The sequence below is a fragment of the Symphalangus syndactylus genome, chromosome 16 (assembly GCF_028878055.3).
Source record: "Symphalangus syndactylus isolate Jambi chromosome 16, NHGRI_mSymSyn1-v2.1_pri, whole genome shotgun sequence".
NCBI classification, from domain to species: domain Eukaryota; kingdom Metazoa; phylum Chordata; class Mammalia; order Primates; family Hylobatidae; genus Symphalangus; species Symphalangus syndactylus.
In genome coordinates this window covers 48762603-48789946 of record NC_072438.2, presented here as the reverse complement: position 1 = coordinate 48789946, position 27344 = coordinate 48762603, and the positions used below count along the sequence as shown (strand labels likewise).

The 27344-nt window shown below is 34.8% G+C and overlaps 1 protein-coding gene across 2 annotated transcripts in view; it reads right to left on the bottom strand.

Moving 5' to 3' along the window:
* Window positions 1-200: 200 nt before the first annotated feature.
* SLC30A9 (solute carrier family 30 member 9) overlaps window positions 201-27344 on the bottom strand; it is a 97717-nt gene continuing 70573 nt past the window's right edge. Inside the window, exons 10-18 of one of the 2 annotated variants that reach the window (XM_055246538.2) lie at window positions 27085-27140; window positions 24186-24321; window positions 21953-21992; window positions 20694-20765; window positions 20123-20230; window positions 16620-16785; window positions 11525-11654; window positions 8984-9097; window positions 201-1635 (exon numbers count right to left, since the gene is read on the bottom strand). In XM_055246538.2, the coding sequence (XP_055102513.1) occupies window positions 1591-1635; window positions 8984-9097; window positions 11525-11654; window positions 16620-16785; window positions 20123-20230; window positions 20694-20765; window positions 21953-21992; window positions 24186-24321; window positions 27085-27140 (867 nt within the window). In that variant the 3' untranslated portion in view covers window positions 201-1590. Of the gene's footprint in view, window positions 1636-8399; window positions 9098-11524; window positions 11655-16619; window positions 16786-20122; window positions 20231-20693; window positions 20766-21952; window positions 21993-24185; window positions 24322-27084; window positions 27141-27344 lie in introns of those variants that run through there. The other variant, XM_063619840.1, reaches the window with a different exon arrangement.

Below are 27344 nucleotides of genomic sequence, written 5' to 3'. Positions count from 1 at the left end.
ACAGAGCAAGACTCCGTCTCAAAAAAAAAAATAATAAAATAAAACTGGAATGTTATTTCACTTAAAATGTACAGCATGCAAAATACTCTGTAATAGTAAAAAAAAAAAAAAAAAAAAAAAAAAGAAAAGAAAAACACACCAACGTAAAGTCTCACAATTTTCCAGTAAATGAGATTTCTGGATCAAAAATCACCATTACGAACCCTTTAACCAAGGATTTATTTTTTGTTTCCAGCATTACAATTTGCAATAATTCATAAATTTCCATTTCAGTAAGTTTTAAGACACAGATCTCACACAGGAAGTTGGGCCCACATGTTAACAACTCATTTATTCAGCAAAGAGATCACCCAGCCGCCATTCTCATATGAACAATGCTCACTGCTACCTGAACATTTTAAAGTACGTTATGAGTTGTTTTGATGATGACAGCTGCAGCTTTTCACCACATTTTCAATTACTGAATTGCATGTTTTTTTCACCTTGATAACTTAGGGTCAAGTAGAAAGCTATTTACTTACATGTTATAGTCAATATAACTATGCTAAATGCCCATTTGTAACTGGAAGAAACTCACAGACACAGTATGAACTATATTATACAAAATCATGACCATGAGTTTCAGTGACAGATTCTGTCTCTCTCTTAAAGCAGGAAATATCCCACAGCTCAGATTTACGCAAGTAGTGCCGCCTTTTAAATAAAAGTCAAATGCTGTCCTGCCTGTAAAATTATAAATATTTCTAACCCATTTCACAGAATTTTAAAATGCTTATAAATGCATTATCTCCCAGTAAACAAACATTATGGTACTGAACCTCATTTAAAAAAAAGTCATCACACTGGCCCATGGAAATATCTAGGACTATATCTCCTAACATTAGAAAAATTAAACCAAATAAGGGTAAAAGAGCAAAGAAGAAAACAAGAAATTTTACAAAATGGCAACTACTATGACCTAAAAGAGTGTACTGAGATGTCTTCATTCAATTCAGTAACTAAACATTTCTGGAATGAACATTTGTAGATAACTATGTAAGGAGAGTGATTCTCTTAGCACTCAGGTCAAAATCACAAGGTATGGAGAAATAATTTCCACATTCTATAAGGAAAGACAGACTTTGAAACGGAGTGACTGTTTAAAAACCAGATTTAGCCAGAATATTCAAGATTGGCAGATCTTGATGGAGTGAAATCTTCAGAGGCAACAAATTAAAAATTATGATCCTATGGATGCCACTTATTTTTACCAATGTGAAAAAAGGAAAGATGATTGCAAAGTACAGTATACACTGAACAGGTGAAATATGGGATATTATGAACAATTTAAATAACCAAAATGTTCCCTATGGAAGCATAAAAACATGATTTTCAAATTGATTCAACTTGTAGTGTGTCTCTTAGATGTAAGTAGTAGTTTTAGTTCTGTGTCCTGCTGAATTGCTCTTTACATGAAATATTTCCTTCATCTTAAAAAAAAGGCTTCTGCATGGCACTGAGTCCTTCAGTGTAGGAAAGGAGGAAACTTTGTAGAGTGGACGGACAAACTTGTTTCCAAGGTCCCCACCCAGATGATTCATTCCATCAAACTCACAGTATCTCCAAATCTACATGTCGAACTTCAGGATTTCGTTTCTGGAAAGAAAAATCACCACCACGTTATTCATAGCAAAATAAAATCTTGTTTCTTTTTATTCCTTTTGATCATTAGAGCCAATGAAAACATTTGCAAACTATTTCACCATAGCATACTAACGAGAGAAATAGTTGCATAAGAAAAAAATAAGATCAATAGGTAAATAGACATACTATAAACAGTACAATAAGTAGTCCCACATTCCTAACTTTGTGCATGAGTTTGTTAATACAAAAGTACATTGAAGATCTAGTACATGCCAAGCATTGCAAAGAACTGGAAATACACATTTTTGTGTGGTGAAAAGAAAATCACTGCAAAACAATAATAATCAAAAAGAGTAAACTGACAACCACTCATTTGATATATTTTAGCAACAATCCATATATTCCTGGGCCGGGCCCTGTGCTAGAAAACAGAGCTATGATGATTAAAAAAGACTCTGTTCCTGACCCTGAGTGACTCAGTTTAGCTAGGGAGACAAGCATAGCAGTAACCATCTACAAGTTAAAGTATTAGAGCTAATAATAGTTACATTTATTGCTTGCTTACTCATGTATCAAGTACTGTGTTACATGTGCACATGTATGTGTGTTTTAAAAGCCTCATAACCTAATTACTATTTCCATCTTATACATGGGAAAACTGAAGTATGTAGAAATTAACTAATCTGTCTGAAGTCACACTGCTAGTAGGTGATGGAGCCAGGATTGATTCTAGGCCTGACTCCAGGCCTGATTCCAGACCCCAAGCTCCTATTACACTGTACTAAATAATAACACTGAGAGCAAAAATGAGACAGCCATTTTGCTCATGAGATCTAGAAAATGTCACTGAGGATATAATATCTAAGCTGGGTCTGCATATGGTGAGCCTTCCAGGTAGATAATGAAGAGTGTCTAGACAGAAAACACAACATCAGCAAAGTCAGACAGCCTGCAAAGTGTGCACTTGCACTATGGTATAGCTAGCACAGAAGCTGCAAAAAGGATAGGGTTGGTAATGAGGCTGGAAAGACACAGAGAAATGAGGTTGTTAAAAATCTTATATGCTAGCTTAAGGAACTTCAATAACAACCAACACTGTCTACTATTACATGCCTACTCTGTGCCAGGCATTGAAGTGTATATGACAATGAGCTGGGAACAAACAGTATTTGCCTTCAGTGGACTTACGTTCAGTAGTGAGGTGATATAGGTAAATTAAGTAGGCAATTACAACACTCGGCTACCACAGAGCAAAGTAAAGATTTTGGGTTTCTTTTTCCTGTGAGTGCACAAAGGAAGGGCACCTAAATCAACTTGAGGGGAATTACAAATATAATAAAATGTAATATATTAATACTGTGAGAAGGGAGGACAGAAAGTAGTGTATAAAAGAACTAAATCTACACCTATCGTAGAGGAAATACTGTTAAATCAAGAGAAGTAGTATAAGACTTTTATGTAGAAATATGGCAGTAAATAAAGACATACTAAAAGTATTAAAAATGGTTATCTCTTAAAATATAAGTACTGAGGCAGGTGAGGCAGTGATAGTTATTTCTGTTATAATCTTTTCAGTTCTATTTGACTTTATAAACTTTGTGCATTATTGATAAAAATTGCAAAAATAAATCAAAAGGGGATAAAAGTTCCTGTAAATGATTCAGTTAGGATTCCTAGCTTAAAAATATCCTAGGACCATGTGCATATTACTGGTATTAAAGGCATCCAGTTATAAAAACAAAATCTGGCAGAATATTGGAGTTTTGCTCCAGCAAGAACACTCTACTGAGTGCACACAGGGATTTTTCTTATAACTAGTGTCGCTCAGGTGTGCCTGGGGGTACTTTCCTCTTAGATCCTAATGTGGGAATGACCAGGGACCTTTTAACAAGGAGGACACACTTTTGTTCTCAACTTTTTCCTTATTTAAAACTATTCCCTGTCTCTAAAACTCCTTAAACTCAATATGGAATTAAAAAAAAATTCTCCAAACAGAAATGAAACTAAATTGTATCTTCCTACTCCAATCAACCCTTACCTATCCTAATATGACTTGAAAAATTTACCTGTTCATTAAAAGTTTGACACTATTCTATCTAAAAAGCATGATATAAACAAATGTGTACTAATAAAAGCTTTATCTAAAAAAAAAAGCCTAAAAATTTGCTCTGCTTTTTAAAATCAAGTTTTCAGAGTAAACTAATCAAATTTATAAAAGTATATGTGCACAATACAAAGCACACAATATATGCTGAATGAATGAGTAAACATGATTAATATCCTTAAAATTCAATGTTTACTGCCTAATAAGACATCATGTATATAGTAGAAACTATATTTATTGAACAGAACTGAAAATCAATAATTGGTATCCAACTTAAAATTTTCATCCACTTATTCAACAAATACTTTAAAATCTATATTCCTTGCATTGCTCAATACCGATTAGGCTATTTTACACACCATGAGGATTTTATTCCAATACTTGCAGAGAGTTAAAGCCCAAATTACATAATTTATTTTACAATGCTGCAGATTCATTCAAAACAATGCTTTAAGAGAAACTGGAGAAACAAAGGCAAAATAAAGAACAGAGCATTTAATTCAGACATTATTTATAAGGAATTTATAAATGCTACAGCAGCCTCCTAATGAACTAATTTCCATTAATCACCATAAACAAAAAACTTAATGGAGGGATAGGAGAAAGGTTTATCTATACTCTGAAATACAGAGATAAGACAAATGTTTAACAGGTCAAAGAACTTCAAAATAATAAGATACATTTTATATTAATCTTGTAGTTCCCATCTTGTAATATGGGAATCTATGAATTAGTCTCTATTATTTTTAACACCTTTACAAATAACTATACAAAAGTTCTAGAATTTTTTTTCTTTTTTGAGATGCAGTCTTGCTCTGTCGCCCAGGCTGAGGTGCAGTGGCACAATCTCGGCTCACTGCAACCTCCACCTCCCGGGTTCAAGCAATTCTGTCTCAGCCTCCTAAGTAGCTCGGACTACTACCCAGCTAATTTTTCTATTTTTAGTAGAGATGGGGTTTCACCATATTGGTCAGGCTGGTCTTGAACTCCTGACCTCAGGTAATCCACCCGCCTTGGCCTCCCAAAGTGCTGGGATTACAGCCATGAGCCACTGTGCCCAGCCACAAGTTCTGGAATTTTAAGCCAAAAATATAATCTATTTCAACACTCAATGGCATTACTCAACAGAGATGACTCCACTGGTACAGAATTATATAAATGAGTGTGACCTTCCAAAATAATCCAATAATAATTACAATTTAAACTGAGATACTAAAAATGAGGAATATGCCAGTGAACAAAGTTTTAGTTTTCAAAAGAAAATCAGCTTATTTTCATGACTAAGAAAAACAATTACATTCATGCATTCCCTTTTGGTTTGGCACCTCAACTATGAACATGTCCTTTGACTTAAGATTAATTATGCTTTATTATCTTATTTTATTTATTTATTTTTATTTTTTTTTGAGATGGAGTCTCGCTTTGTCGCCCAGGCTGGAGTGCAGTGGCTCGATCTCGGCTCACTGCAAGCTCCGCCTCCTGGGTTCATGCCATTCTCCTGCCTCAGCCTCCGGAGTAGCTGGGACTACAGGCGCCCCCCACCACGCCAGGCTAATATTTTGTATTTTTAGTAGAGACGGGGTTTCGCCATTTTAGCCAGGATGGTCTCGATCTCCTGACCTCGTGATCCACCCACCTTGGCCTCCCAAAGTGCTGGGATTACAGGCGTGAGCCACTGTACCCGGCCATGCTTTATTATCTTAGCCAAAGATGTTTCCACCTGAATGTGTGGATTATACTTAGCTTCCTGGTTTGAAAAACTTACATAATTCAAAAACATTATTAATGATTTAATAGCCTCTAGTTAAAGTACAAAGTTAGCTAAACAAAAACAATGAAGTCTGATTGTTATAAGAGTAAATGTAGGTGACAATGACCAATTTATTGATTATTCTTAAATCTGGCTTCTGATTTCTTGTATCTACTAAAACGTAAAGCAAATATTTAGTCCATTATTTTCCTTGCCAGCAAAGTAAAAACAAATAGAATAAAGAGCAAAGTTTATTCAATCTTGTGCTACCTTGCATAAAAATAACCATCGTCTCACATTTTATATAGATTAGTTGTTTGCAAAGTGCGGTTCAAGGACTGCTGGGGTCCTGAGACCTTTTTAGGGGGACTCTAAGGTCAGAACTATTTTCATAGTAACTGTAAGACATTCTTTGCTTTTTTTACTATGTTGACATTTCCTGATGGCATAAAAACAACGGTGGGTAAAACTGCTTGCACCTTTGCACAATTCAATGCAAATGGCATCAAACAATACCAGTAGTCATTGTCTCTACTGTTCCACACTTGACATAAAAAAAAAGCCAGTTTCATTTTAAAAAGTCTTTCATGAAATAGCAAATGTATCCATTTTATTAAACTTCAACCCTTGAGTTCATTTTTAAAAATACTGTGACAAAATGGAAAGTATGTAAAAGTACTTCTGTTACTGCTTAAGTTGTGAGCTGAATAAACTGCTTTTTAATCTAGAGTATATTTTTATTTGAAAGATTAACAAACTTGGTTTATTCAAATTTGGGTATTTGGCAGGCATCTCCTAAAAAATGAACAAAATGAGTCTTATTTCAAGGGAAACAACAGTATTTGTTGCTAATGATAAAATGCTGAGCTTTTAAGTGGAAATTTAAGTTGAAAAACATATCCACCCCATCAGCCTGAGAGTGTACCCATATTTAGAAATGTATCAACATCTGAAAGATCTATGTACTTCTGTGAACCGGTATTTTCCAAAATACTAATTCATAATGTTATAGAATCATGCATGGGTAAAGGATGCATTCAGAGTATAAAGACAGACCAACAGATTTTAATATAACAGTGTATAGTAGAGAATTAATCTTACCCAAAGGGAGGTTTGGCTTTTGTTCTCCATAACCGGGAGGGAATTTCTAGGCCCTTGACATGTCCTGCCTAAGAGTGTCTTTGTTTATCTGGGGGCATTAACTTTAGAATGTGATATACGATGGGGGCCTTTGGCCACACAGTATCTGCTCTACCTCTAGAAGGGCTAGAGACAAAAGGTCAGCCACTTAGGCAGTCAACTATGGAGCCTCAATAAAATCTCTGGTCATAAAGTCTCAGATGAGCTTCCTGGTTGGCAACACGTCATGCTACTGTCACACTTCATTGCCAGGAGAGTAATACTATACATTACAGAGAAAAGACAACTGAAACTTCATGTTTGGAACTTTCCTGGACCCTGCCCTATGCACTTCTTCTGTTGGCTGATTTCAATCAGTATCCTTTCCCTGTAATAAACCAAACCATGATGGGTATAACATGATTCGGTGAGTTCTAAGAGTCCTAGCGAGTTATTAAACCTGAAGGTGCTCTAGGGAACTTCCTGAACTCATAGTTGGTATTAGAAGGAAGGACAGTCTTGTAGACTGTGCCCCCTACCTTCACAAGTAGCATATGAAAAGTTCATTCATTGATTTGGTTTCTACCAGCTGTTATAACACCAAAAGAGAATATCACAATTATCTCAAAAGGCTACAGGAACAGTTTTCCCTTTCCTTCATATTCTTTGGCCAAACAATCAAATCACTATAACTGAAAGCAGAAGCAGATATGGGAATGTAGCTGTCTTCTACTAAGCCAGGCATAACAGACTTTTGCAAAAATGTGAAATATCACTCTTCTAACTACGTTTTTTCATTTTGGAAAATATAACTCTTTATATAAAAATGTGGGCTTGGCGCGGTGGCTCCCGCCTGTAATCCCAGCACTTTGGGAGGCTGAGGCGGGCAAATCACAAGGTCAGGAGTTCAAGACCAGCCTGGCCAACATAGTGAAACCCTGTCTCTACTAAAAATACAAAACAAAACAAAAATTAGCCGGGTGTGGTGGTGGGTGCCTGTTATCCCAGCTACTTGGGAGGCTGAGGCAGGAGAATCTCTTGAACCTGGAAGGCGGAGGCTGGAGTGAGCTGAGATCGCGCCACTGCACTCCAGCACAGGCGATAGTGCGAGACTCCATCCCAATTAAAAAAAAAAAAAATGTGACTGGGTGGGGTGGCTCACTCCTGTAATCCCAGCACTTTGGGAGGCCAAGGCAGGAGATCACTTGAGGTCAGGAGTTCGAGACCAGCCTGGCCAACATAGTGAAACCTCGTCTCTGCTAAAAATACAAAAATTAGCCGAGTATGGTGGCAGGTGCCTGTAGTCCCAGCTACTCGGGAGGCTGAGGCAGGAGAATTGCTTGAACCCAGGAGACGGAGGTTGCAGTGAGCCCAGATCGTGCCACTGCACTCCAGCCTAGGCAACAGAGTTATTTATATTAAATAGGTGTATGTTTTTAAAAGTAAATGATAAATATTTTAAAATTTATCTACTTTCATGCATGATTTGGGAAATATCAATAACTATAACTCAAATAAATAAAATCTCTTTGGGGTCTGCAATAATTTTTAAGAATGAGTCTTAAGACCAAAATATTTGAGAAATACTCATCTAGAAAATTCAAAAATTATGTTGGATAAAGCTCATGAACTATAATATTAACAAAATCTTATTTGAAGTACTTGTATTAATCTAATCAGATATCTAGATTCTCAAAGGAAAACTTGTAAAGTAGAGATGGAAGTTTTTTTCTTCAATTTTTTACAAAATTAAAGAATGGTCAATATCAACTGAAGAAAAAGCACTGCCTTCAACAAATTATATACATGAAAGATCATTTACAAGTTTTTATTCATTGCAAACAGAATTCAAATGCCAATAAATGGCAATTTGAGAACACTGAGACATTTTAAAAGACAACCTGATCAGGATCAGGTAATATTTCAGTAACATAATCAATAAATTACAATAACCTCCAATTGCATAGAAACAAACAAAAATAGAAAATAATTTCAAATGGACTAAAAGCAAGATATACATTCTATTTTTTCTAACTTTTGACCAGAGTCTAAAGTTTCCTTTTCATCTTTCTCTAGGAACTTTCAAAATGCTTGTTTATTAACAAACAAAAAAAACTCCTTTGACTATTTTAGAAACTAGGCAGGCTGCATAAAATAGTGTTTAAAAGTAAAGAATCTGGTTCAAATCACAATTTCCCTATTTCCTTGGGTAAATTATTCAATTTATCTAACCCAGTCATTTTCTTGCTTATAAATACCTACACATTGTGGAGTTATGAGTGGGTTAAAGCATGTATGTGATGGATGCACTTAGTGTCTGTTGTAGAGCAAGTACTCAAAAAAATAGCTGACATTATCATTATGTTATTTTTATGAATACATCTTACTTTCAGTTCCTTCTCAAGTCTATCTACTTCAGCTCCTAAAGTATCAATAATATTTTCTCCATGTTTAAGCATAAAGGTCTCTAGTTCTTCAGGAGTTTTCACTTCTTGAATTTCCTATAAAGAAAATGAAAACAGGAAAATAAATTTTTTAAAAACCATAATGGTATACTTATGACTCCTTAAAAAAAAAAAACCTATAACAAACAACATTAAGTTTAATGAACATTTTTAAAACTTTAAGCCACAGGCAATGGATTACCTATTTCCAAAACAATTCAGATGAAGAAAACTGAGTATAATACTACACAGAGGTAGCACTGCAAAATTACTGGGGAAATAATATAGTCAATAAATAGTGTTAGGATATTTTCCCTTAAGAAAAAAAATTGAATCCCTATGTCAGACCATTAAAATAATTCAAAGTGGATGAAAGACATAAGGGTAAAAAACAAACCACAAAACTACTAGAAGAGAAGAGAATATTTTTATGATAATGGAATATGGAAGGATTTTTCATGCAAAAGAATAAAAAGCACAGAGGAAAAGATTACAAATCTGACATTAAAATTAAAAATCATATTAAACATTTTGTATAACAACAAAAAGAAAAGGAAGTTATAAACTAGAAAAAAAAACTGCATATATACAAGTAAGAATTAGCATCCAGGATATTAAAAATAAAGACTTTTCCAGGAGTTGAAGATCAGCCTGGCCAACATGGTGAAACCCCATCTCTACTAAAAATACAAAAATTAACTGGGTGTGGTCGCAGGCACCTGTAATCCCAGCTACTTGGGAGGCTGAGGTAGATAATTTCTTGAACCTGGGAGGCGGAGGTTGCAGTGAGCTGAGATCGTGCCACTGCACTCCAGCCTGGGCGACAGCGCGAGACTCTGTCTCAAAAAATAATAATACAGTACAATAAAATAAAGACCTTTCAAATCTATAAGTGTAATACAAATGAACTTAAAACATGAAAAATCAGGGAGCAATGTAGAGGAAATCCCACTGGTCAATGAACTTCAATGTTTATTAACCTCAATGCTCCAAGAAATAAAATTAGAACAAGATACTATTTCACACCTATGAAACTGGCAAAAATTTAATAACTCTATTAATACAATCATGTAAGAATATGAAGCAAGAACTTTGATATACAATGATGGAAGTTAAATTGACACACTTTGGAAAATAACTTGGTAAGACCTAGGCAAGCTGAAGGTAAGTACACCCAATGGCCCACCTATTTAAAATCTAGCTATCTATATATACACCATACTAAAGAAATTTTCATAGATGTGAACAAGGAAACGTGTGAGAATGCAATCATGGCATTGTTTCTTTCATTTTTTTTTTTTTTTTTTTGAGTCGGAGTCTCGCTCTGTCGCCCAGGCTGGGGTGCAGTGGCACGATCTAGGCTCACTGCAACCTCCACCTCCCAGGTTCAAGCAATTCTACTGCCTCAGCCTGCCAAGTAGCTGGAACTACAGGCATGCGCCACCACGCCCAGCTAATTATTGTATTTTTAGTAGAGACGGGGTTTCACCATGTGGGCCAGGATGGTATTGATCTCTTGACCTCGTGATCCACCCACCTTAGCCTCCCAAAGTGCTGGGATTACAGACGTGAGCCACCGCGCCCAGCCATGGCATTGTTTCTAACAGTAATATAAATGTCCATCAACTGGAGACAAAATAAATAAATTACAGCATATTCATAGGATGAAATGCTCTATAAGAATGAAAGTAAACTGACTAGCAATCTATAAGTTAACACGGAAGAATCTAAAAAATATGTCATTATGCCAATTGTAGAGATGCATACAGTAGGATACCATTTATACCAATTTTTAAACATTCAAAATGTTACATATTATACTAAAAAATGCTGAAAAGTATAAAAATCTGAATGGAAAAGACAGGTACCAAATTCAGCATAATGTTTAATTCTAGGGATGGAAGAAGAAGAATGAGATATAGAAAGAGAAAATGGGGGCTTGAACTGTTTTTGTAATTATTTCTTTTTTTAAGACCTTAAGCAAACACACTATAGCAAAATGTTAAGATTTGACAGGGGCGAGTGGTAACATCTGTGCTGTTCATTATATTCTGTTTTATAAATTCTCTTTTAAACTATTCTTAATAAAAAAATGGATTCTGGAGTCAGGCAGATCTCGATTCATATATGACTCCATCTCTATGGCACTACAACTTCAGGCAAGTTACTTAATCTCTCTGTGTTTCAATTTCTATATATGTTAAAATAAAAATGTTATTTCATTGTTGAAATAACAGGGTTGTTGAGGGTAAATTAGATAAAAAAATATTAAATGCACATAGCAAGCACGTAATAGTAAGTTTGTTCTTCTGCTGTCTCCTCTGAACCCCTCCATAGTAAATATAAAGGTCTCTGTTAAATTTTGGAAACCTAATAAGTTGAGAGCTGAAGTGTCTTTAAGATCTATAAAAAAATTTCATTTTGTTTACCTTAAAAGCATTTTTCTAACCCTCAGTTATGTAAGAAAACAATAAATAAACTTACTTGTAACATTTGGTCAAAATCTTGTTTTTCCAAATATGATCTTGTAACAACTCGCCCATCAAAATCTACTTCTGCCTTAAATCTTACTTTACCTAATCCCAGATCTGTGGCTTTAACATCATGAATTGCCCTGCAATCAATAACAATGCATACAAATTTATTTATACATACATACACATATATATACTTTAATAGCACAAAGGCTTGAATTACTGTTTTTTTCCCCACTAGTTACGAGAATGGACTAAGATGGCTTCAGAGTATTCACCATTAAGTACCACCTATCATTTTCCAAGGCCTGTCCATTTAGCTTTTTTTTTTGGTATGGTATCATACAAAGGTGCAAACTTAATGAATATTATTTTATGGTAATTTATATATATGAATTATAAAGCTCATGTATGAAAAATTCACTAACTCTGCTGGGCGCAGTGGCTCATGCCTGTAATCCCAGCACTTTGGGAGGCTGAGGGGGGAGGATCACCTGAGGTCAGCAGTTTGAGACCAGCCTGGCCAATATGATGAAACCCTGTCTCTACTAAAACTACAAAAATTAGCTAGGCATGGTGGTGCATGCCTGTAATCTCAGCTACTTGGGAGGCTGAGGCAGGAGAATTGCTTGAACCTGGGAGGCAGAGGTTGCAGTGAACCCAGATTGTGCCAATGCACTCCAGCCTACTGGACAACAGAGTAAGACTCTGTCTCAAAAAAAAAAAATATATATATATATATATATATATTTTTTTTTTTTTATTAACTCTAAATCAATTTTCTAAAATGTCATGTTATCTCATAAGCCTTTGTCCCCATACATCCACTTATCAATTTCCTAAATGCCATATAAAAATTTGTTTTAATTTACAATGGTGTTTTCGAGTATATTAACCAATTGTATGTTCACTAGCTTCTTTAAAAGTCTTCATACAATGCTGTGAAATTCTCTATTAGAATGAGGTTAATAATAACTGCCACATGGGAACTGATGTGAGGAATAATGAGCTAATACATATATAAAATGTTTAATATAGTAAGAACTATAAGGCAGGCATTTAATGGATGGCTTTCATAAGTGGATAGGGTGACATCTTTATTTTACATATGATAAAACCATCCTAGAGGGGCATAAGTGACTTGCTCAAGGTAATTCGGCTAGTAAACAGCAGACTAGGACTCCCCAGCCCAGCTCTTCAGATATCCAAGCCCAGTGGTCTTTGCATCATACCCTTTTGCCTCCCAGACAGGAAAGCAGATACTCAGGCATAACTACTTTTCACCCCTCCTGCTCTAACCCTCAGTCACCAATCTTCCCTAGAAACTGTTGAGAAATTCTCTTCTTTCTACAGTGATCACTGTAAGATCTTTTCTGTACAGCATATATAAGAAATAACAAAATACTCTGAATTCTGAGGACATGGAGATTTAGTAGAAAAACAAGCCTACTAAGACAACAAGTATTCTTAAAACGTTAGACCCTAATTTCTGAGGGATCCTGAGCAGGTTACTAAACACTGAGTCCAAAATTTTTTATCCATATAAGGAAGCTATATTTTAATCAACCATCAAGGGTGAAATAAGAATTAATGTTTTAATATTTATAGTTACATGTGCTCAAGTTAAAACAAAACTTTTTCAGATTGGCAAGAGGCTATATCATTTTTTCTTTTTTTTTCTCTCCTGGTAACTCACAGAACATATTTATTCATTTTAAAAAATCATTTCTACTTTAGTCTTCACAGAGTATTAACACATTTCATTATTTGGCTGGTATGTAAGTAGCAGGAAATAAATATATTTAGATATACTTTTTCCTTATGTTCTTACATATAACTAACTACAGACAGAAAACTGTTTGGAGGGCTCCCGTTGATCAATCCCTGCCACCTATACGCAAGCCCTTGTGTGATCTCCTCTCCCTGAATGTGGGCTATACCTACCAAATATGGCAAAGTGATGAGATGTCATTTCCAAGACCAGGTGACTAATCTGTGACTTTTGTCTTCTTCACACTCACTCTCTATTGCCCTATCAACTTGCACGCTTTGATTAAGCAAGCTGCCATATTGAAGAGGCCCGTTTGGCAAGGAGCTAAATCTTGCCAACAATCATGGGAGTAAGGTTAGAAGCAGCCCCTTCCCCAGGAGATGACTATAAATCCCAGTCAACACCTTGATTACAGTCTATGAGAAACCCTGAAGTCGAAGACCCAGATAAGCTGTGCCCTGATTGCTGACTCACAGAAACTGTAAGATGGTAATATGTTGTTTAAACCACTAAGTTTTGGGCCAATTTGTCACACAGCAGTAGGTAACTAATATACTGTTTAAAAAATTGTATGAATTTTCTAACGTATTTTTATTTTTTAACGATTACTAACGTATTTTTTCCAATAATTGAATCCACAGATTTTCACTCTTCCAGAAAATTTCAAATTTGCCAGTCTTTCAGTTTATAGCTCTTTTTTAGACATTACTTATTAAACAATATATACAAAATTATAAACATGTATGTACCAACAACAGAGCACCAAAATATATGATGCCAAAACCGAGAAGAAATGAAGGGAGAAACAGATGATACAACAACAATAACTAGAGACTTCGATACTTTCAATAACGGATACAGAGGCTGGGCGCAGTGCTCACATCTAGCACTTTGGGAGGCCAAGGCGGGTGGATCACCTGAGGTCAGGAGCTTGAGACCAGCCTGGCCAACATGGCCAGTGATGAAACCTCGTCTTTCAGGAGTTTGAGACTAGCCTGGCCAACATGGCCAGTGGTGAAACCTCGTCTCTACTAAAAATACAAAAGTTAGCTGGTCATAGTGGTGAGCACCTGTAATCCCAGCTACTTGGGAGGGTGGGGCAGGAGAATCACTTGAATCTGGGAGGTGGAGGATGCAGTGAGCCAAGATGGTGCCACTGCACTCCAGCCTGGGCAACAAGAACAAAACTCCATCTAAAAAAAAAAAAAAAGGATAGAACAATAGAGCAAGAAGATAATTAGGGAAATTGAAGTCACTATAAACCAGTTAAACCTAACAAACATCTACAGAACACTCTATACAACAACAGCAGAATATATATTCTTCTCAAGTGCACATCAATATTATCCAAGACTATATGCAAGGCCATAAAACAAACCTTGGTAAATTTAAAAGGACAGAACTAATATAAAATATATTCTTTGACCACAATAGAACAAAATAATAAATCAATAATGGAAAGAAATCTGTGCAACTCACATATACGTAAAAATTAAGTAACATACTCCCCTAAATAACTGAAAAGAATAAAAAAAGAAATTAGAAAATACTATTAGATGAATGAAAATGGCACAATATATGGAAATGTGTGGAATGCAGAGAAAGCAATACTTAAAAAGGAAAATTTGTAGCTGTAATTGTCTATTTTAAAAAAGAAGAAACATCAAATTAAAAGCTTAACCTTAAGACAGTGGAAAAAGAGCAAACTAAACTGAAAGCAAGCAGAAGGAAAAAAATAATAAAGATTAAAGCAGAAATTCATGAAAAAGAAAACAGAAAAACAACAGAGAAAGTCAATTAAACCAAAAGCTGGTTCTTTAGAAAGATCAAGAAAATGAACAAACCTTTAGCTACACTGACCAAGAAAAGAGAAGATTCAAATTACAGAAATGAAAGATGAGACATTTGTACCAACACTAAAGAAATAAAATGGATTACAAAGGAATATTATAAATAGCTGTATACCAACAAATTAGGTAAATCAGAAGTAAAAGACAAATTCCTAGAATACAAGCTACTTAAACTAAGTCAAGAAGAAACAATCTGAACAGATCCATAACAAGAGATATAATTACTAATCAAAAAACTACCCACACAGCAAAGCTCATATCCAGATACTTGAATTCTACCATTTAAAGAAGCTAACATCAATTATTCACAAACTCTCCGAAAAAAAATAGGAGAGAACATTTCCCAACTCATTCTCTGAAGCCAGTATTATCTTAATACTAAAACCAGACAAAAACATCACAAGGAAAGTATATTAATTTGGATTATCTCACATTATGTTAATAACTTTAATACTGATTTTCATAATGCTCAACTTCTAATCTTTTTTTTTTTTTTTTTTGAGACAGGGTTTTGCTATGCTGCCCAGACTATAGTACAGTGAGTGGCTATTCACAGACGTGATTATTGCACACTAGCCTCAAACTCCTGGCCTCAAGTGATCCTCCTGCCTCAGCCTCCCAAGTAGCTGGAACTATAGGCGTGTGCCACTGTGCCTGTCTCTCAATTTCTAATCTTGTTCCAATGAGATAGTTACTTTTCAAGATTAAACATATAGGGCATAGAATATAAATCTAGTAATCGTTAATATATTTTACTACTTCAGATATACAGGTCATTTTAAAAAGATTTAACTTAAAGATTTCAAGTATAATACACAAAAAAATCTTATTTTAAAGTTTGAAAAAATATAGAGCGAGTTAGTAGAAAACTGGGTTTTTAAAGGTTTGTTCTTTTACTTCATTATAAAACCACAATGCTGCTGGAATTTCACCGAAAAGCACTATTAGAATTCTGTATCTCTCCTGCTGATTATCTCCTAAGTCTCCAGTTCTTTAGTTTTACATAATTTAAAAGATAAAGATTATAAGAAAAATACTTAAAATAAGCTAAAACAAAGTCTATTTTCAAAATAAATATAAATTATATTTTATTTGGTAATCATTGCCCAATGAACAAAAATCTTTTTAAATTTAATATATTCAATTTGTAATTGCAATGCGAATATAAGGCAACTCTTACAGGTTCCACATTAAGTATTTCCACTAAGAAGACAACTACTTTGCAAACTTCTGTTCTCATTATATCAACTGACTGCTCGTTACTCTAAAAATTAGAAGTATAGAAAATTTAAAAGGAAACTTAGAAGGAGTTTCCTAAGTGTATTCTTTCTTCCTTCCAGGATTATAATTCTGAAAAGTTACAGATTAAAACATTCTGAAGACCAGGAATCCAAAACTTCCTCTAGAAGTATTTACAAACCAGGCGTTTCTGTTTTTTAATATGTTTTTGTAAGCCTTAACAGGATTACTGGAATAAGGCTGACCTTACTGATGGGTCATTCTCCAGGAGTTCAGTGAGCCGCTGTACTTGTTCTGGCTGGATGGACCGCCCTAAGAGTGCTTCTGTGTTAGTGTAGATGAGGAATGCTGAGACCACGCCTAATAAGGTGCCCACACCCAAAGAACCTAGGCTGTCATACAGTGGATTGCCTAAAAAAAGCACATAAAAAAATCAATAAATTAACAGTTTCTATTATTTCAGTGAACTTTATAGAGAGCAAAGAACCAGAACCAGTAAATCAAGGCACTTGAAATTTATTGCTAATTTCTTTAATTACTTCCTTTAATGACTCCTAATAGTTTTAATATACTACAAAATGAGGATGCTACAACTTGCTTTCATAAGAGTATTATGTGACATAATTAAGATCTCTTACTTGTACCTGTCATTACATATGTGAAGTTTCTGAGCACATTTAGAGACACCAATACAAAGAAATGACATAATGAAGAGTCCATTTCTTTTAGATATATCCATAGCACTTTTCCTACACCAGATAGACCAAAATAACAGTGAAATCAAACGCTGAAAGAAACCATTTTCTGTATCTTCTTCCTACTAATGTTCTGTAAGAGAATTAAGCCCTACAGAAAATAATATGGGTGACTCTCTTCTCATCCAACCAAGGATGATATATAGCTAGTATCATTCTAGAAAAAAGGAGAGAACTTAATTCATTACATGCCATAGGTGCCTCAAGGTGGTGCTTCTCAAAGTGTGGTTCCTGGACCAGCAGCCATCACTTGAAAACTTGGTAGAAAAGCAAATTGTCAGACCTCATTTCAGGCCCGTGAATAAAAAATTCTGGATGTGGGTTTCAGCATTCTGTGTTTCCCCAAGCCCTTCAGGTGATTCTGATTCTAATATTTGCCTTAGGTTGTCAGGGCTTCTCTCCCAGAACCAATGAGAAAGGCTGATTTATCATCTATGAATGTATAGGTAATATTTATATAATAGACCAATAAATACATTTTAAATCTTTATAATAAATTTTACACATGGCTTTTCTGACTACAAGTCTTTTTATCCCAAAGATGAAATGTCATCAATATATTTAACTCTTTTAATGCTTGATAAAACATATATTTTGCTAAGCTATAACACTAAAAAGCAAACTTGTTTGTCTATACTAAGTGTTAAAAATGATCCGCTTGTAAAACATTATCCATTAGAAGTTTTGTAATTATAGAGCTCAAAATCAAATACTGCTCTTTAGAAATCCAAATGTAAAGAGTTATTTTGATTTAAATATATACATTCATGTACTCTTAAAGAAATCACAGGAATATTAGCTGAAAGAAAATACCTTTTTAAAGAAAACTTTTATTTCTTGGCATGTTATTTAATTTAATTTGAATAAATTAGCTAATTAAGAAAAATTTAATTCATGTAAAATACATTACATATTTTTGTAAGTTTAATTTGATTGGTTTCTATTATCATGTAAAAGAAAATAAATTATTCAAAGTTGACGCCTGCATCAAGTCACACTTTTCTTAAGCCTAAAATTTTGCTAGTAATTTATGTTCAAAAACAGTCTAAAACTATATGGTCAACCAGAAAAACAATCAACACTTTTACAAATATTTTGGATCACAATAAACATCAGGGAATGCTGGTTTGGTATTAAAATGCACACTCAGAATGAGAAAGAAGTATTCACATTTCAGACTATTTGAAGAAACACTGCAGAACTGTGGAAGCTTGTCACCTGAAATTATTTTAAATATGTAAGGACAAATAGAGAAGAATGGAAGAAGTTCCTTTCCAAGAGAATTCCAACTTCATAAATTGAGTCTTTTCATGCTAAATGGTTCTTTTGTTTTAGAAAATAAAAATAAAATATAATTTCTGTCTTTTCATTTACCTGTATTTTATTGGCCCTCAAAACACTTAATTAGCTACCAAAATGAGGACAGAAACAACTTAGAATTAAAGAAATAGGAAGGCAACAGTAGTTATTATTGGCATTAAGGGTGGAAAAAGACAAATGAACAAGAGCCACAATACACGGTTAAGTCCTCATTTATATTGTCAATAGGTTCTTAGAAACTGCAACTTTATAGGGAACAACATATAACAAAACCAACTTTACCATAAGCTAACCGATATAAACAAGAGTTAAGTTCTGGCAGGGCGCGGTGGCTCACGCCTGTAATCCCAGCACTTTGGGAGGCCAAGGTGGGAGGATCACCCCCAAGGTCGGGAGTTTGAGATCAGCCTGACCAATATGGAGAAACCCCGTCTCTACTGAAAATACAAAACTAGCCGGGCGTGGTGGCACATGCCTGTAATCCCAGCTACTCGGGAGGCTGAGGCAGGAGAATCACTTGAACCCGGGAGGTGGAGGTTGCAGTGAGCCGAGATGGCACCATTGCATTCCAGCCTGGGCAACAAGAGCGAAATTCTGTCTCCAAAATAAAAAAAAAAAAAGAGTTAAGTTCCTATGGCATATTTCTGGTCACAAAAACATCACTCAACTTCTAAGACCCAAAACATGTCTAATATTGAACACTGAAATAAATGTGGGCTACATATACATTTTTAAAAATTAATAAAAACTATGTAAAATAATTATTTACCCAATTTTTGGTGAATCAGTGAGTACTGGCAATAGTAGGGGTGGTGGGTTAAATCAAAGAATAAATGTTTGCAAAGTGAAAATTGTAAGGAACACCTATTACCATCACATAATTCAAAAATAAACAACCACAAATATGTAGGCTTGCTGAGCGCTTTCATACATCAGTTATTGTCCTGCATTGGTCTGATTATCACCTACTTGAGCCTATCTTAGCAGCTCAGGACACAAGAAGGCACCAGACCTGGCCAGGATGCCATCCCATGGCAGGGCACACTTACACACACCCCCACACTCACTCAGATTGGGACTATTTAGACACCCCAATTCACTGACCATGCACAGCATTGTGATGTGGGAGGAAGTTGGAGTGCTCAAAGAAAACCCACGCAGATAAAGGGAGAATGAGCAAACTCCACAGAGATGGTAGCTCCAGTTAGGAATTGATATTTTTTGCAACAAGGTTATAACAAAATCAAGTTGAACAAAACAATGTTATTTGAGGACCTATGTATATTTGTTTGGAACTTTAGAGTTTATTAAAACTCATATTTTCTTAATAAACCTAAGAGGTTACCAAGGTAAATATTATCCACACTTTTATAGGTAAATAAAAAGTTCAGAGTGATTGCACAATTTTTTAAGTCACAGCTAGAAAGACTTACAGCATTACAGAAATCCTCTACAAACAGCCTTCCTTATTTCTAATTTAGAGACATTTTTAATTCAAATAAACCTGAATACTTCTGCTGACCAAATGTCTTATATAAGTCAATGATTAGTATGGAATTAATATTTAACAATTTGTTGATTTAATATTATTCAGTGATATAAGAAAATTCCCATGTATTAGAGAATTATTTAAGTAGGACAAATAAATCACCTGTAATTTAAGAAATATTTACCTGTTATAGAAGTAAGGCCCATGCAAGTGGCTGCTATTACAACTCCCAAGACTGCAGCAGTATCCTCCAATAATATCACATTTGTACTAGGATCACGACTTTCCATTACTAGTCATTGGGGAAGAGACAAGAAAAGAAAATTTCTAAAATCTTAACTTGACACTATCAGGTAACATTTTAATAAGCATCCATTTAAAATCAAGATATAAACTAAGATAAAAAAGTGTATGAGAGATTATGATTTTAAAAACCTTGTTCAATGCAAACATAATTTCTTGGCTTAAATGTCAACAATAACTGATACATAAAGTCAAATTACTTTCTCAAGTTATATAACCATATAAAGAAATACCTTAGTTCACTTAAGTCAAATCCAAATATAAAGTATCCATGTTCAAATTTGTATACTACATTTCTTTTTAATAAGGGCTGAAGGATATGTAAGAGCCACACAGGGATGATATTCAGATATATTTTGTACATTTCCATTAGGAACAAAGCAATAACAGTACTAAGTAATTTTAAGCAAATAAGGGAGGTGAAACAAATACTTGGTTTCTAAAATACATACCATACTTGTAAAATGACATTCCTTTAGCCCGAGCATTCCTACGAAGTTCATTTACAGCAACAAGAAGTGTTGCTAAAAGAAAAGCATTCATATCAGCAAGACAGAGACTTCATGCCTCCAAACTTTAAAGATGGCATCTCAAAAGATAAACAAATAAGCACAACATTTTAAAACTAGGGTTGGCAATAAGGACAAGTTCTATGTTAATTAGTTATTATTAATTAATCATTATAATAAAATGAACCCCATAATTCTAAACCATAATAATTAAATATAATTACTAATAACAACAGCTTTAGTTTATTGAAGAGCTGCTATTTGGCAGCACCACACTAACCACAATCATTTCTGAGCCTCCCAATCTTTTGAAGCAGGTTGTGTTATAACCATTTCATAGACTTTCAAAGATGAGGGGCCCCATAAACATATACAATTAGGATCTGTCAATAAAAAATGTTAATTTTAAAAATAGATGAAGGGAACATTATACATAGAAAGTTACAGTGTTTCAGAAGTAAACATGAGCACAGCAGTGAATCAGGCAGTTTTATACTGATATTAGCAGTTCTCTGTCATCATACTGCTATAGCTGTGTATTTCAAAAACTTGGAAATATTTGTATCACAAGAGCCAGGCTTCTTCTGATGAATATTATTAAACTCTAATTTTAAAGTTCAGTTTAATTATGTTTTTATACTCCATTTCAAATGTTTTGAGTATTATGATATGATAAAAACGAAACATACTTTCCCTTTTAAATAAGTAAAATAATTATTTATCCAATTTTTAGTAAATCAGCAAGTAACAGCGATAGTAGTGGTCGTGGGTTCCATCAAGGAATAATGTTTGCAAAGTGAAAATTGTAAGGAACACTTCTTACCACCACACAGTTTAAAAATAACCACAAATATGGTGGGCTTGCTAAGCACTTTCATGCCACATCAGTTATTGTCCTGCATCTATCTGACAGTCACCTACTTGAGCCTATCCTAGTAGCTCAGGACACAAAGAGAAATGAGGCCTAGCCAGGATGCCATCCCATGGCAGGGCGCACTTACACACCCCCCACAGCTATCCATTACAGGAACAACCACAGTACATTATACAAAGACTTTACTCCCTAAAAGTAGAGAAGGCTTAGATGCCTATTCCCACACTTGCTTTTCTTTAATCAGCAGAATTTAGCAAACTATAATAATGGACAGCTGAATATATATTACTAAATTAAGAACAGAGACATACTTTGTGACAGTACATACCTCCTTCAGATACTAATGATCCTGCTAAAATACAATATGCCTAGAAAAGAAATATTAAAGTAAAGCATAAATTAAGTACTTCCAATCACAATTGTTCATATATAAAGTCCATAATGTCTAAAACAAAAACACGAATTCAAATTTAAGCCAGACAGTAAGGTTACTAATAGGAAACAACTCAAATGAGAAGTACAATGAGATATGAATACAATATTTGATATCAGGAGTTGTAGACACCAGATACAGTAAGATCCACACCCAAACTAAAGTAACTTCTGGATTTTGCTTCCATGCCTAATACCAAGAAAATCCTGATTCAGAAAGATAAGTAGTTACAAACAGTAACCAATTTTTGTTTTTTGGTAATACCACATTCCCTGCAATCCCAGGACACTCTTCAATTAAAGATGGTAAGAAAAGCTTTAGACAGGAGTGTACAAAGAAAAAAACAGTTAACCTAGCAACACATTTTTTTTATTTTAATGAAATTCAAACCAAACATCTACAGAATTTTCAACAATGTTTAGAACCCTAGGCTTTCCTAAAATAGAGGTCTGAAAACTTTGAACCTAGTCCAACACTATTTTAAAAAGGGCCATAGTCTAATGGAAACCCATTTAGTTACTGAAAGACACAAGAGCTTTCAGAAGTTTTAAAACTTACACACAACTGAAAATATAACTAATTACGTAATCTCTAACTCCAGAGAGTGCTTTGCCTCTATAAAGTGATGCTATACAAATGAGAAGAATGCTAGAACAATGAAGTACCAATAAAGTGGCCAAATCTTTTCAGAATGGAGGAAATACATTTGTTTGTTTTAATTATATGAAATGTATTATGGTAAGAAACTAGTCAATCAAAACTGTAGAAAACTAAAGAATAACAAATAAGCCTAGTTTAATGTGCTTGTTATTAAGTAGGTTTGCATGATGTAACACGATATTAAAAAAGGTGACAGATTGATTCTGTCTAGTTCTGACTACAACCCAAAATAGAGAAGAAAATAGGTACAAGTATCCCCACATTCCAAAAGAAGGTGTTATACCATCTATTCAGGCCTTGCACAGAAGGTAGCCCAAACCTGGGGCCTCTACCCACTAGACTACATGCTAGCTCCACATCCTCTAGACCACATAAGAAGAGCTGAAATTGAGGAGGCCAAAAATGAAGATTTCTTTGGTGAAAGCTGTTGAGCTACTAAGATGGTTTAGTAGCCTTGATGTCTGTTCCCCGGGATATTGGATATCACAGCAAACTGTCTGATGCATACCTGAGTGATACATCCATATGCAAGCCTACTAACTGATATTGGCTGTATCAGCAGAGTAGATCATTGGGCTTGAGAAAAAAACCTGCACTCCCACAGAAAGTGTGTTAAAGATGTCTGTTTTAACACACAGGTCCCTAGGAGTCTTTTATAAGGAGATCAGCTGCTCAAAGGGCATTCTTTCCAAATGCAAGACAACTTCAGCACTGTCTGGAAACCACACCATGAGATACAGAAGCTGAGAGGGTAGGCTATGTGATCAATTTGGGCAGCCACAGCCAGAGCAGCCAAGCAGAGTAATCTCCAAGAAGTGCCCATGAGAAAAAAAAAAGATAGCTTTAAACATCTACAAAGGCCAGAGGAAACCGATGCAAAATAACATTGTAGTCAGTAAGGTGGTATGTTTTTATCCCCTATCCAAACCTTCAACACTTCCCAGGGAATAGGAGAGAGGGGCAGAAGCCCTAGAGGGGATCATACAGGTGATCATCCTGCTATTCTCCCATTCCCCCAGTGCAGGCTTCCTACCTGAAAGAAGCCCAGGATGCGGGAAAAGAGAAGCTTTAACTTGAAATATAGTTCCAACTTATGACTATTACGTGGGTCTGAATATTTTAATTACTGAAATGAGACTATTCTTGGGACCAAAAGTGAACAGAGGTTTTCTTGTTCTTCAACAGTAACTGGAGAAATTAATGGAATTGCCCAAGATTTTAACCAAGGAGCAGGGCTTGATAATTGGTACCTACAGAGATCTTGTTCAACATCATTGAATCTTATGGATTTAGAGGTTATGTTCAGTCACGTTCTAAAAATTAAACTATAGATATATAACCCTACAATACACAGTCAAGAAGGTGTATGTCATTCCCCTTCTTTAACACCAATATGACAAAGGCCTTCTACTGTACACAATCACTATGTCATAAGACATCAAAACTGAGGAGAAAAAAAGAGGATTACCCATAGAAGGGATTCTATTGGTTGAGGATGAAGCAATCCCATGACTCCATGGTACCAAGATAGTCCTGCACCCATCATGAAAATACCAACACCACTAATTAGCGAAGAAATATAGCGCATATTTGAAAATCCGTACCTGAAAAATAGAAAAGAATATAGTTCGCAAGAAATACAAATGGTTTCTTTTAAAATATATGTGCTTAATATTAATAGGTCAATGAAAAAGACTAAGAATATCAAGATGTTATAATTTTATATTTAAGTAAGATGTTAAGTGCCAAACTTGAAAAGCAACATGTAAAGTGGAAAAAACTGTAAGAATTTTGAAAATACATAAAAATAAAGTGAATACCATTTAATTCAGGTATTTTCTGATCTCTTTTCCAAATAGCCTATTTTGATTTAGAGAGCTACTTTACTATTATGTACCACAGATCCTGGTTATATTAATCTTTTAAAAAATGCATTCAGATGTTTAATGAACAGGATAACATTTAACTTTCCTTGTAATGCAGCTTCTAATTGAATATTTTCACCTTTGTGTGAAGCCAGTCTATTATTTATAATATCTATAATTTGATGCTGGATACAGAAGTTTACGACACATAATTTATTGCTGGTTCTGAATAGGTTAGCACACAGCAACTTTCAACTATTACTAGAACTAAGACCTTCAGTTTTCTGGGTGTTTTCGTGGTGCTAAAATCTCAACTATTTTTCAAGCATGCTTCGTCAATATGTACATTATTTTGTATTATTGTAAGTACTGACACAATACTTAGTATTAAAGGTGCTCAAAAATATATTAATAACATACTAGAGGAGGAAAAGAATCACTCATTAATAAAAATATTTCCTGGAAAATTTAGTCCCAAACCCAAACTCAGTGGCACTCTTCTGAGCTTCTGAGAAATACAAATTTAAACAAGATTTCTTTTTTTTTTTGAGACGGAGTTTTGCTCTTGTTGCCCAGGCTGGAGTGCAATGGCAGGATCTTGGCTCGCTGCAACCTCCACCTCCCGAGTTCAAGCGATTCTCCTGCCTCAGCCTCCCAAGTAGCTAGGACTACAGGCATGCACCACCACACCCAGCTAATTTTGTATTTTTAGTAGAGACGGGGCTTCTCCACATTGGTCAGGCTGGTCTCGAACTCCCAACCTCAGGTGATGTGCCTGCCTCGGCTTCCCAAAGTGCTGGGATTACATGCGTGGGCCACCGCGCCTGACTTTTTTTTTTTTGAAACGGAGTTTCACTCTTGTTGAACAGGCTGGAGTGCAATGGTGCGATCTTGGCTCACCACAACCTCTGCCTCCTGAGTTCAAGTGACTCTCCTGCCTCAGCCTCCCGAGTAACTGGGATTACAGGCATGTGCCACCACACCCGGCTAATTTTTTGTATTTTTAGTAGAGACAGGGTTTCTCCATGTTGGTCAGGCTGGTCTCGAACCCCCGACCTTAGGTGATCCGCCTGCCTCAGCCTCCCAAAGTGCTGGGATTATAGGCAGGAGCCACTGCACCCAGCTTTAAACAAGAATTCTTAATCAAACTGCTCTTGGAATTCCTTTTTGCAAAGAGTAATCCTGCCATGGGGAATTCCAAATTTATAGATGTGACAATGTGACAATCAGCTCACTCAGAAAAATTTACTTTCTTCTAACGTAACATGAATATATATTCACGTTAAAGTAAATTAAGATCTAAAATAAATGGTATTACTTACACTTTAGGTGATTTCAGGGAATTATTAACTTCTTATTGAAAATTTTGATTATGTAGGTCTAAACTGTCCAATATGATGAGCCACTAGCCACATGTGGCAATTTACATTTAAATAAATTAAAACTAAATATAGTTTAAAACCTAGTTCTTCAGTTGCACTGGCCACATTTCAAGTGCTCAATAGTTACATGTAGTTAGCTACTACCATACTGGACAGATATAAAATATTTCCATCATTGCAGAAAATTCTGTTGGGCAGCACTAAAGTAGACTATAAAAATACCTTAAGAAGAAATCTTCACAACCTAAAATTTAAAGTTTTACCTTCTGTTTTTAAATCTTTTGTACATAAAACTGGCCAAGAAAAAAAATTTTTTTCTTAAGATGGTAAAACACTGTAATGATGTGTAATTAACACACTAGAGAGCTATTCTCTATACTAGCTTGACAGTTACAAAACATTCAAATATATTTTTTATGGGAAAATAGTAGTATTGCTTTCAAGTAAAGAAAGGCATTTCTAAAGAATAGAGGTAGACTCCTTTACAGAAATAAAAGTGCACTTTTTTGGCCTTAAGATTTATCAAATTATATCACTGAAGCTAGTCTTAAAATGATGCTTGTGGAATTCAAAAGTGTTAGATGGTTATGTTAATAGAAGCAATAGAAAAAAACCTCTGTATCAAATAATGGCTATGATTCAAAAGAATGCATTCTAAAAAGTACACTCATTTTACAAATAAATAATTCTGAAATATTAACAAAGTACTATTTCCAAATCACAACAGGAGGATTAAAATAAGTGTGTATCTAATAGAAGTTATCATCAAAATTTTAGATTGGGCAGCCTATGAGTCTAAATCTAGAATATATGTTTCCTTGGACCAAAATAAAACAGACCTCTAAGATCAAAATATGTGCTTTATTATTATCAAATACAGAGAAAACAAGATCTCCATGCTGTGCTACAAAGCATAAAAATAACTTGAACTCCATTTTCAAATTATACCTTGAATTTACTTTGACAGTGGGAAGTTCTGCATTTTAGATACTACAGTGGAAGAAATGACCAAATCTTTAACAAACTGCAAGTACATAAATTGCAGGAGATTTCTGAAATTTAGTTATTTCAATGACTTATCACCAAAACAATCAAAAACAAAATAAGGCAATGTCCTTACGGATGAGAAGGATCTGGTGTTTGAACAGACTTACTGATGCCCAGTGCTAGTAAACCCTATGAAGAAGAAGAAAAAAAGGTGAATAATCATTAGCAAGATGAGAGTATAATATGGTAAAGCCAATGTGGAGGGTGCAGGCTAACAATGACAAAGAAACACTCAACATATGCATGTCCAATGACCCAGCCAATTCTGGTTTCTAGTACTTACCTTAAAAAATAAAGATGAACTCAAAGGGATTCAAAACACCATTGTTTATA